Source organism: Neomonachus schauinslandi, chromosome 15 (genome assembly GCF_002201575.2).
Source record: "Neomonachus schauinslandi chromosome 15, ASM220157v2, whole genome shotgun sequence".
In the NCBI taxonomy this organism is placed as follows: Eukaryota; Metazoa; Chordata; class Mammalia; order Carnivora; family Phocidae; genus Neomonachus; species Neomonachus schauinslandi.
The window spans coordinates 2,277,596-2,287,937 of NC_058417.1; the positions used below are offsets into that span (position 1 = coordinate 2,277,596).

At 60.1% G+C, this 10,342-nt stretch overlaps 1 protein-coding gene across 1 annotated transcript in view; it reads left to right on the forward strand.

Moving 5' to 3' along the window:
* Window positions 1-1,826: 1,826 nt before the first annotated feature.
* The window catches only part of NLGN2 (neuroligin 2), a 17,636-nt gene continuing 9,120 nt past the window's right edge, over window positions 1,827-10,342 (forward strand). The window contains exons 1-6 of the mRNA XM_044921536.1: window positions 1,827-2,357; window positions 5,754-5,804; window positions 7,959-8,108; window positions 8,297-8,482; window positions 8,617-8,809; window positions 9,161-9,757. Coding sequence (XP_044777471.1) covers window positions 1,901-2,357; window positions 5,754-5,804; window positions 7,959-8,108; window positions 8,297-8,482; window positions 8,617-8,809; window positions 9,161-9,757 — 1,634 coding nt within the window. The 5' untranslated portion in view covers window positions 1,827-1,900. The remainder of the gene's footprint in view (window positions 2,358-5,753; window positions 5,805-7,958; window positions 8,109-8,296; window positions 8,483-8,616; window positions 8,810-9,160; window positions 9,758-10,342) is intronic.

Genomic DNA, 10,342 nt, shown 5'->3' on the forward strand with positions numbered 1-10,342 from the left:
TAGGAGGGGGAGGGGGTGGTGGGACTATGGAAGCAGAACCCAGCCCTGCACAGACAGAGGAGATCCTGAGGGAGCCAGCCCCAAGGGGGACAGGAGCTTAAGAGGACCTGAAGAGGGGGAGGGCATGACTGGGTGTGTGTGGTAAGGATTCCTGTGTCCTCATCTCTGGAATAAATTGACACCTGCAGAGAGCCACCCGCGGGCTGGCGCCTGGCTCTGAAAACCCCGCGTCAGCAAACAGCTCTGGCGGCTGGGGAGGGGGGGTCGGGGGGGCTTGCCAAAATGACCTGGGTGTCTGCCCCTTCGGTCTGATCTTGTCTCTTGTCCTGCCCCTGCTGTCCTGAGCATCCGGGCTTCAGAGCAGCAACTGTGGGGCCGGGTGGGGGGGGTGCTGGCAAGGGAAAGGGGAGGTAAATAGCTGGGATGGGACGAGAAGAAAGCCGAGGTTTGCCCCCAGGACATGGGTCAGAATGCCATGCATGGAAGAGGCATCTGGGGTCCAAGGCTGTTGGAGACTGTGGGAGGGGGGCGGTCTGTGGCCGCATCTGATGCCCTCCAAACCCACCTCAGCACCCCTTCTCCTCAGCCAGAGGCCTGGTCACTAGGGCTAGGCTCTGATTGGCCAACAAGGGGCAAGAGGAGGATCTTTTAGGGTTCTCTATGCCCCAATCTCCCGCTCCCCTCAACATATACACTTCTTTCTCTATGCTAAGGTTGGGGGAAACTCTAGCATTCTGACTCACGCCTCTGCCCTCCTGCCCTGAATGTACCCCATAACCAAGCCAGCCCCTTCCTCTCTTCCTCCAGACCCCCCTCCAAGGTTAAAGCTGCAGCCAGTTGCCGAGGTAACATTGCGGGGCAGCATCCCGTCGCCCAGCAACCGGCTGCAGGATCACGCATCTGTCCCGGATTTGCCCCTCCAGCAGCATCCCCTCCCTACTCCAGCCCCTGCCTCAAGGCACCTTAACTTCTGATGGAAGAAATGAGGAAGACCTAGGGGAAAGGGGTCCCCCCTTCCCTGCTGCACAGATCCGTAGGGAATGGGCTGCTGAAGGGAGGAAAAGGTGCTGGGATTGTGTGGTCCCAAGAAAGGCCCCAGTCTGGCCTGAGGTGGGGGTTCAGTGCCATGAAATTACAGCTCAGGAGTAATTAACACGTATAAACAAACCCGCCACTTCCTGCTAATTAATGACTTGGTATTTTTATTTTCTCTTCCTTGTCTATCTCATCCCTCCCAAGGGAGATGGGAACTGGGACTCCTGAGTCCCTGAGGAGAGCCTGCCTGGGAGGGATAAAGCAGCTGGAAGGGTGGGGGGCATGCTGGGTATAGGGAGCTGGCCCTCCTTCTCCTCTGGCTCTGTCCTGGGCGTATACCACGTCCTGACCCTATCCCTAGCCTTAGACTTTTCTATCTGGGTCCCTGCTTTGGGGATGGGGTTGCTGGGGTTGGGAGTGGGGGGAGGTGCCAGGGGGCCTGAGGGCGGAAGAAAGGGGGGGCAACTTGGTCTGAATTCCAAGTCACTAACCACTTGTCTCTTGTTTCCCTGTTCCCTTCTGTCTGCCCTGTTCAATTTCCCTTCCCTTCTTCCACTTCTCTGTATTTTTCTGTCTGTCTGTCTGTCTGTCTCTTGCATACCCCGTGCCTCCTCCCTGCAGGTCGGGCCTGCCTTCACCTTCTCCCGCTTCCTTCCCCTTCCCCACCCCTTGCCCCCTCCATGGAGAGGAACAGACCCTTTCTCTGTCCAGTCTAACCCAGGTCCCTCCCCACCCCCCTCCTCCCTCCTTTCCCCCGCCCCCTCCTCCCTACTGGGGCGAGGGGGGGCCTCCCTCCCTCTCCCCCCCTTCTCTCTCTCTCCGAGGGGGGGGGTCCCGGGGAGGGAGGGGGGGTCCCCCGATCAGCATGTGGCTCCTGGCGCTGTGTCTGGTGGGGCTGGCAGGGGCTCAACGGGGGGGAGGGGGTCCCGGCGGCGGCTCCCCGGGCGGCCCGGGCCTGGGCCTCAGCAGCCTCGGGGAGGAGCGCTTCCCAGTGGTGAACACGGCCTACGGGCGAGTGCGCGGCGTGCGGCGCGAGCTCAACAACGAGATCCTGGGCCCCGTCGTGCAGTTTTTGGGCGTGCCCTACGCCACGCCACCCCTGGGCGCCCGCCGCTTCCAGCCGCCCGAGGCCCCCGCCTCGTGGCCCGGCGTGCGCAACGCCACCACCCTGCCGCCCGCCTGCCCGCAGAACCTGCACGGGGCGCTGCCCGCCATCATGCTGCCCGTGTGGTTCACCGACAACTTGGAGGCGGCCGCCGCCTACGTGCAGAACCAGAGCGAGGACTGCCTGTATCTCAACCTCTACGTGCCCACCGAGGACGGTAAGGGCGCGGGCACCAGGCTGGGCACCCCGCGGACGCAGCCCACTCGCGCATGCAGACCCCCGGGCTCCCCCCCTTCCCCGCCGCCGGGAGCTGGGCCTTTGGGGGTCCGCCAGAGGCCGCGTGGCCCTGCGGGCTCTGCGTGCCCCCCGAGCGTGAGACGGGGGCCTGCCAGGCAGCCGCGGGAACGATCCCGCGGACAGCCGCCCCAGAAGGTCCTTGTGCCCGCAGAGCGAGCAGCAGGTACCAAGCTGGGCTGATAGACCCCATCCCCGCAAGGCACACACTCTGGCCAAGGGGGGCCAGCGGGCACTGGAAGCATCTCCCCCGCCCCCAGCCACCCACCCCAGCGCCGCCCGGCCTCCCACCCCCAGGCCCGGGCTTGGCCCTGAGAAGTACCCACTTTGGTTCCTTCTACACCTCAGACACAACAGAGACACCTCGTTTTTCCTCCCCGGGTGCTCGGGCACACTTGTGTCCATCACATCGCATCCCCAGCGCCTCCCGCCAGCTTCGTGTGTCTTCTTCCGAAACCTCTGTCCCCTGACCCCTAACACGCCCCTGAAGGATCAGGGAGGGCCCCTCCTTCACAGCACAGCGCGCCCATCCCCTTGAGAACATCTTTCCCTCGGGGGCTCCCTGACCCCAGGGCCGGTCTCCTGGAGAAGGAGCTGTCCAGTTCCCCGCGGCAGTGCTCCCAGCCCCTCCCAGCACACTGCCCTGGAAAGTTCTCCACGAGCCAATCTTCAGCGCACAGAGTATCTTTCAGAGTACCTTCCACCTATCTCCAACTGAGGTACTCAGCAGAACTTCAGCCGGCCCCCAAGCCCAGCCTCATGAACCGGCCCGTGTTAGCCTTCTGCCACTCCACAGAGGCCCCCTACTCTCTCGGCACCCCCCAGCAGGCCATTTTCCTCCAACTGTACCCACGGGCCTGGTACCCAGGAACCCCTGTATGGACACCGTAGGCAGCTACCGCAGGTCAGGTGCCCACGCGCCACGACACCCCAGGACTCGCAACTCCTCAGCACACGGGCTCAGGTACCCCGCCAACCTGCACGCTGACCACGTGCTCCAACATCCCACGTATCCAAATTCTCAGGGCCCTCACACAGCACACACCCCAACGCCTCTCGGAAACTGTGTACCCTATCGCCCACATAGACCCATGCTCCCCAGTATCCCCAGTTATAGATCATGTGTCTTAGTAACACCCATACAGAGACCTTGGCCCCAATAACCCTGCACGTGGCCACTCACACCACAGTCCCCAACACCCTCCACACTTCCCAAGCTTTGCTTACCCCAACTCTACCTACAGACCACCTGTATCTTAGCTCGGGCTGGGACAGCACACGCAGCAAGTCTACGCCCTACCCGCAGATCAAGCACTCAAACCCCTCACTTCCAGCACCTTGGGCCAACCATCCACCCTCTGTTCTTCCTCCCAGCCGCGCACCCCAACACAGTAATACCCCTCCCATGGAAACCTTGCCTCCTAGCAACCCATGCCCACAATGCACGCAAGTATCATCCACTCCAGTCCCATCCAGATCCCAAGCACCCTAATAGACTCTACCCCAGTACACTCTATGTGCTGCCACACACTCCACGGGAGAGCCACCCACTCCGCATCCCCCTGCTCTCTCGTGGGCCACCTACCCCAGCAGCCTGCCCTTCACAGTGGCCTCTGAATCATTCGCCCCGGGACCTCCACACAGCCTGTCCATCTCCATGCTCTCCACTCACAGCCTCTCCGCCCCGCTCCCGCCTCCTTGTAGGCTGTCCACACCAGTGTCCCCCTCGGTGGGCTATCTCCTCACCCCTCATTGGGAATATCCACCCAAGACTTAGCACCAATGGGCTGTCCACCCCAACGCCTCCACACACAATGTCCACCCTGCCCCCCACACCACCTAGGCCCACACCTTCTGTATTTTTAACCATCGCTTATCACAGACCTGCTTGGGGCCTGACACATTCAGGTGATCTCACTGAATCTTCACACCAGCTCTGCAAGGAAGATGTTGACTCAGGCAGGCGCGCGTGCACACACACACACACACACACACACACACTATTCTCACGCTCACGCATGCCCTGCTGACTTCATCCCCATTCCCATCCTTTTGTAGAGAACAGACCCCAATCCTAATGGGTCCCTATGGGGCAATCATCACCAGTTGGGAGAAGCCTTCAGAGGCTGGCCTGGACCTTGCCCACCCATCCGTCCCCATGCCAATGAGGAGAAACCAATCAGCGGGGGAATCCCCTCTGATTTCTGGCTTCCAGCTCCCCCCCCCAACCGATTCCCCCTTCTGAAAGGAGCCTGGAACCAAACTCTGAGCCCAGTCTGGGGCCTTTCCTTGACCAGGGGAACACTTCGTGCCTCCCAGCACCTCCTGCCCCTTATGTGTCAGGCTGGCTCAGGGCATTGTGTTTCCTGTTCCCTATTTGTGGACTGAACCCCGAATTGGGGAGGGGGGCTTTCTGGCATCAGAGCAGCGTCGGGCAGGGCAGGGGAGGGGGGGTGCTCATGTCCCCGGTGGGCAGTTGACCGTTCTTGGTGGGGGGAGAGTAGGCCTGGGTGAGGGAGGAGGTTGGGGGGTGCAGAGGGAAGAGGTGAAATGGAGGGCAAGACCTGATGACCCCTTTCCCTGCTTCGCCCCACATCGGGGAGGTGGGGTGAGAAGCCAGGCCCCTGAGTGCGGATGGAAGAGGAATGCTGGCCGGGTGAGAGGCTGGGCAGGCGGGCAGGCGGCCCTAGCTGACCTGGCCCCAGCCCTCCAGTGGGGAGCCGAGGGCTTGAAGGGCCTGTGAGCTGCAGGGGCGGGCGGCCCCCAACCCCATCCTATGCTCTGCCCTCCAGATCCTCCAGATGGGTCCTTTCTGCTGCAGCCCCTCCCTCGCAGCCTGGGGGAACAGGCAGGTGCCGGGCTGGCCCCGCAGAGGGCCTTGTGTGAGTGGAGGTCCTGATGGCACAGCTGGCTTTGGCCTCTGGGGCTTGGGGATGGGCCTCCCCTCCCCACCCCGACCCCCACCTCTAACACCGTTTCGTTTCCAGCCATTAGCAAACACTGCGACAAGCCAAGTCAATATGTCTTAAAACAGGCCTCAGCCCACTCAGGCACCCCACCCCCCCAAACCCAACCTTTTCTTTGGGGCATGACTTTTTCCGGGGAGGGGAAACAAATTTGGGTTGTAGAAAACGTTTTTCTCTTTTCTTGGTTTCTTTTTCTTGCAAACAAATTTTGCTTTTTTTGGCTTATTTTTTCTGCCCTCCACCCTCCCCTTTTCTGCTTTCTGTCCTCCCCTCCCCATCCACCACCTCCCCCCGACCCCCATCTTTCCCCACAAAATTGTCCTTTTTTCTCTGTTTTGTGTTCCCGGTCTTAGGTCCGCTCACAAAAAAACGTGACGAGGCGACGCTCAATCCGCCAGACACAGGTAGATTTAAAAATCCCGCTGCTGCATGTGGTTGCTGATTAGAGGACGCTCAAGGCCCTGCCCCTAACTAAATGCCCCCCCCCCCACAGCCCTCAAGGCCCCTCAGTCGTTTCTCCCAACTAAAAACGAAAAAAAAAAAAAAAGAAAAGAAAAATTTGTAATAATTGGAAAAAAGAATTATGAAAACTTCAAACGAAATTTGAACAATGTTGGACCCACTAGCAAACCTGCAAGCAAAGCTAAACACGGCCAAAAATATAAGTGAAAAAAGAAATTGGAATGTCAGAGAAAACAAAACAAAACAAAACAAAACCACCAAAGAATTGGATAAAATGTTTAGAGTTCGACAGCAATTTGGACTGTTTGGAAACTTGCGAAATGTAACATTTGAAAACAAAACAAAACAAAACCAACTTTAATTTGGAGCAAAACTACAATTTGAAAAAAAAAAATTTAAGTTGGCAAATTGATGGCACAATTGAAACATCAGAAACAAACCTCCAATTTTCAAAAGCCTGTCAGATGCAGAAAATGCAGACATTTGAAGCGAATTAAAGAATTTGGAAATTTTTGAAAACAGGGCCCAATATCTTGAAGTTTCACCACAAAATTTTGAAAAAAAAAATGCAAAGAACTTTTTTTCTTTTTTTCTTTTTTTTCCAAAAAAACGGATCTTTTTGGTTTTTTGTTTTTGGATTTTTGTTGTTGTTGTTGTTGTTTTTTTCTTTTCTTGTTGAATCTGCCCCCCCGAGAGCTTCTTGCTTTTTGGTTGTTGTTTTTTCTTTCTTTCTTCTTTCTTGATCCTGTTTTTTTGTTGTTGGTTTTGAATTTCTTGTTGCCCCAGCCCCCCTTCCTGCTCCTTCCCTTTCGGACCCCCTCCTCCCCCAACACTGGGAGTGGAGGTGCCGGGTGGGGAGGAGGGGGAGAACTGAGGACTTGAAGAGAGGGCCTTGCAGGGAGGAGACTCTGGCCTGAGTCTGGCTGGAAGGCCACCGGAGGTTCCGGAAGGAGGAGAAGAGCAGGATTTGGAGAGGACATGGAGAGGGCAGAGCCCACCAGGTGGAGGGAGGTGGCAGAGAAGGTCTTAAGAGACTGGAGGCCGCAAGCTGTCCGGAGGGGTGGAGGGGAATGTCTCAGTGTCCTGTGGGCTCACCTCCCGGCAGGAGAAAAGTTTCTAGCAGGAGGACGGAGGCGAGCAGAGCTGCTGGGGACTGGCTGTGGAGGCCCAGGTCTGGTCTGGTTTGTTGAATGCCCAGGCTAGTCAGAGATTGCAAGTGTCAAGAGAGAGGAGGGCCTGTGGGCCATGGGGGACCCCAGCCGGGCACTGTGGCTGAATCATGGAGGGCTGCAAGGAAGGGTACTGGCCAGATAGCCTTGGGGACCGCCTTCTGGAGTCTGTCACGCCTCAGCCTGGTCACGTGGCAGTGATTAATGGGATTCTTTGGGGACAGGGCAAGAGGGGCGTCCAGTGCAGAACCCAGGGTCAGGCCAGTGGCAGGGCGGGGGGGCGTCTGAGACTAAAGAGCTGTACCCTGGCTTTATCAAACAGGCTCTTTCCCACCCTGCCTCCTCCTGCCACGGTAATTAGGCTGGGGGTTGCCATGGTAACTGGGGAGGTGACCTAGAAAGGAATTAGGGCGGGGAGGAGACCAGGCCCCCAGGGACCCTAGGCTGGCACCCCCTCACCCACAGACCAGGCTACCACGTGGACCTGAGACCCAAGGCCCGAGTCTGAGCAACCGCCCGGACCCTCCCAGCATCTCTAGCGCTAGAGCCCGCCTTGGGAGTTTGCTCTGCCTCAGAGCAGGAAGGAGATTTGCCGTGTGTGTGTGTGGGGAGGGGGTCCCCTGGATCCAGCAGATGCCCTGGGGAGGGTCCCCCCCACCCTCCTCTTAGGCTTCTTGGAAGGCCTGTCTGGCATTTGGAGAAGTGCCGCGGGGCAGGCCGGCAGGAGGTGGGGTGGGACCTTCGGCCAGGGCTCCCTGGGGCGGGAGGGAGGGGAATCCGGTCTTGCCCCCCCAGGGACGGGAGAGACATGTCCCTTGAGCTCCGGGCTGGTCCTCCGCAGGCCTGGGAGCTGGGCGGTGCTGCTGCTGGTCTGACTGTGTTCTTGTCCCCCAACCCTGGCCCACCGCCCACCCCCTCCCCACGCAGATATCCGGGACTCTGGGAAGAAGCCGGTGATGCTGTTTCTGCACGGCGGCTCCTACATGGAGGGCACCGGGAATATGTTCGATGGTTCCGTGCTGGCCGCCTATGGCAACGTCATCGTGGCCACGCTCAACTACCGGCTGGGGGTGCTCGGTGAGGGTGGGCAGCCAACTCGAGGGGCTGGGGTCTGGGCGGGGGGGGGCGGAGGGGGGAGCCCGGTGGGCGGTGTTCCTCTAGACCCGGCAGAAACAGAATGGCCTCTGCGCTGGACTGAGCTGCCCAGAAAGGGGGCGAGGGTGCTCGGACACCCCCAGGAAGCCCCTTTCCTCCTGTGCTTCCAGGCTTTCTCAGCACCGGGGACCAGGCTGCAAAAGGCAACTATGGACTCCTGGACCAGATCCAGGCCCTGCGCTGGCTCAGTGAGAACATTGCCCACTTTGGGGGTGACCCCGAGCGCATCACCATCTTTGGATCGGGGGCCGGGGCCTCCTGCGTCAACCTTCTGATCCTCTCTCACCATTCGGAAGGTACCGGCCAGCCCTCGGCCTGCCCCTCCCAGCCCCGTTCCCACACGCTGACCCCCACCGGGTTCCCCCCCATCCCCCGCCTTCCCACCCTGGGCGCAGACAGCCCAGCCTGAAGCCTGCGCCTGTCCTGCCAGGGTTGTTCCAGAAGGCCATCGCCCAGAGCGGCACGGCCATCTCCAGCTGGTCTGTCAACTACCAGCCGCTCAAATACACGCGGCTGCTGGCCGCCAAAGTGGGCTGCGACCGGGAGGACAGCGCCGAGGCCGTGGAGTGCCTGCGCCGGAAGCCCTCCCGGGAGCTGGTGGACCAGGACGTGCAGCCCGCCCGGTATGGGGGTGGGGGAGGGCCGGGGCCTGGCGGCTGCTCTCCTTGCTGCTTCCAAGGCGGTTTAGGGTGAGAGGTGCCCGCGGGCACTCTGTCCTGCTGCAGGCCCCTTTGCTGGCCCTGCCTCCTTCCCTCGGGAGCCTGCCCTACGTGGAGGCGCCCAAACAGAGCGAGGGTGCACAAGGGGCCACGAAGCGCATTGGGGAAGACTTCCCGAGAGGCCAAGTGCCCTGCAGGACTCAGGAGATTTGACCCAGGGGAGAAGGAAGGGTCTTCTGAGCAGAGGGCCCGGCAGGCTAGGAGCTGAGAGGAGGCCAGGGAGCAGGTGATGAGACCCTGACCCCTTCTCCCCAGCTACCACATCGCCTTCGGGCCCGTGGTGGACGGTGACGTCGTCCCCGATGACCCTGAGATCCTCATGCAGCAGGGCGAATTCCTCAACTATGACATGCTCATTGGCGTCAACCAAGGAGAAGGCCTCAAGTTCGTAGAGGACTCCGCAGAGAGCGAGGACGGCGTGTCCGCCAGCGCCTTTGACTTCACCGTCTCCAACTTTGTGGACAACCTGTACGGCTACCCGGAGGGCAAGGACGTGCTTCGGGAGACCATCAAGTTTATGTACACCGACTGGGCCGACCGGGACAATGGCGAAATGCGGAGAAAGACTCTGCTGGCGCTCTTTACAGACCACCAGTGGGTGGCGCCGGCTGTGGCCACCGCCAAGCTGCACGCTGACTACCAGTCCCCTGTCTACTTTTATACCTTCTACCACCACTGCCAGGCTGAGGGCCGGCCCGAGTGGGCAGACGCGGCGCACGGGGACGAGCTGCCCTACGTCTTTGGCGTGCCCATGGTGGGCGCCACCGACCTCTTCCCCTGCAACTTCTCCAAGAATGACGTCATGCTCAGCGCTGTGGTCATGACCTACTGGACCAACTTCGCCAAGACTGGGTGAGGGTCAGCGGGGCTGGGTGGGGTCCCCCCCTGCAGGCCAAGGCACACACCCCCGGCATCCTCGGCGCCCTGTCCCTCACTCCTCACACGGTCATTCCTCCATCATTGCCTGCCCGACCCAGACACCTGCTGGACGCTTTCTCTGTGCCAGGCACCGGGCTGCCCGTTGGAGATTCAGCTGTGTCAGAGAGGGTCCTGTTCTTCCGGGGGGTGGGCTCCCTTGGTGGCTTTGGCTCCGGGTCTGTCTCTCCTGGCACTCTGCTCTCCGTCTGATGTCCTGGGCTGTGTATCTGGGTAAGGATTTGTGTCTGTCTGTCTCTGCTTCTACGTCTCTCTCTCTTCGAATCCACTGATACCTCTGCCTTTTCCTCTACCCTCTTCCATCGGTTGGATTTTTGCTCGCTGGTCTCACCCCGGCTGGCTGGCTCCTGTCTTTGTGCCTCTGTTCCTAAATGTGTCTGTCTCACTCAGGCTCAGATTCTGCCTCTCTCACCGGCTGTCTCCGCCCACCCCTGCCCCTGCGTCCTCACTTCCTCCCGTCTCTGCCCCTCCGTCCTCACCTCCCCCCGTCTCTGCCCCTCC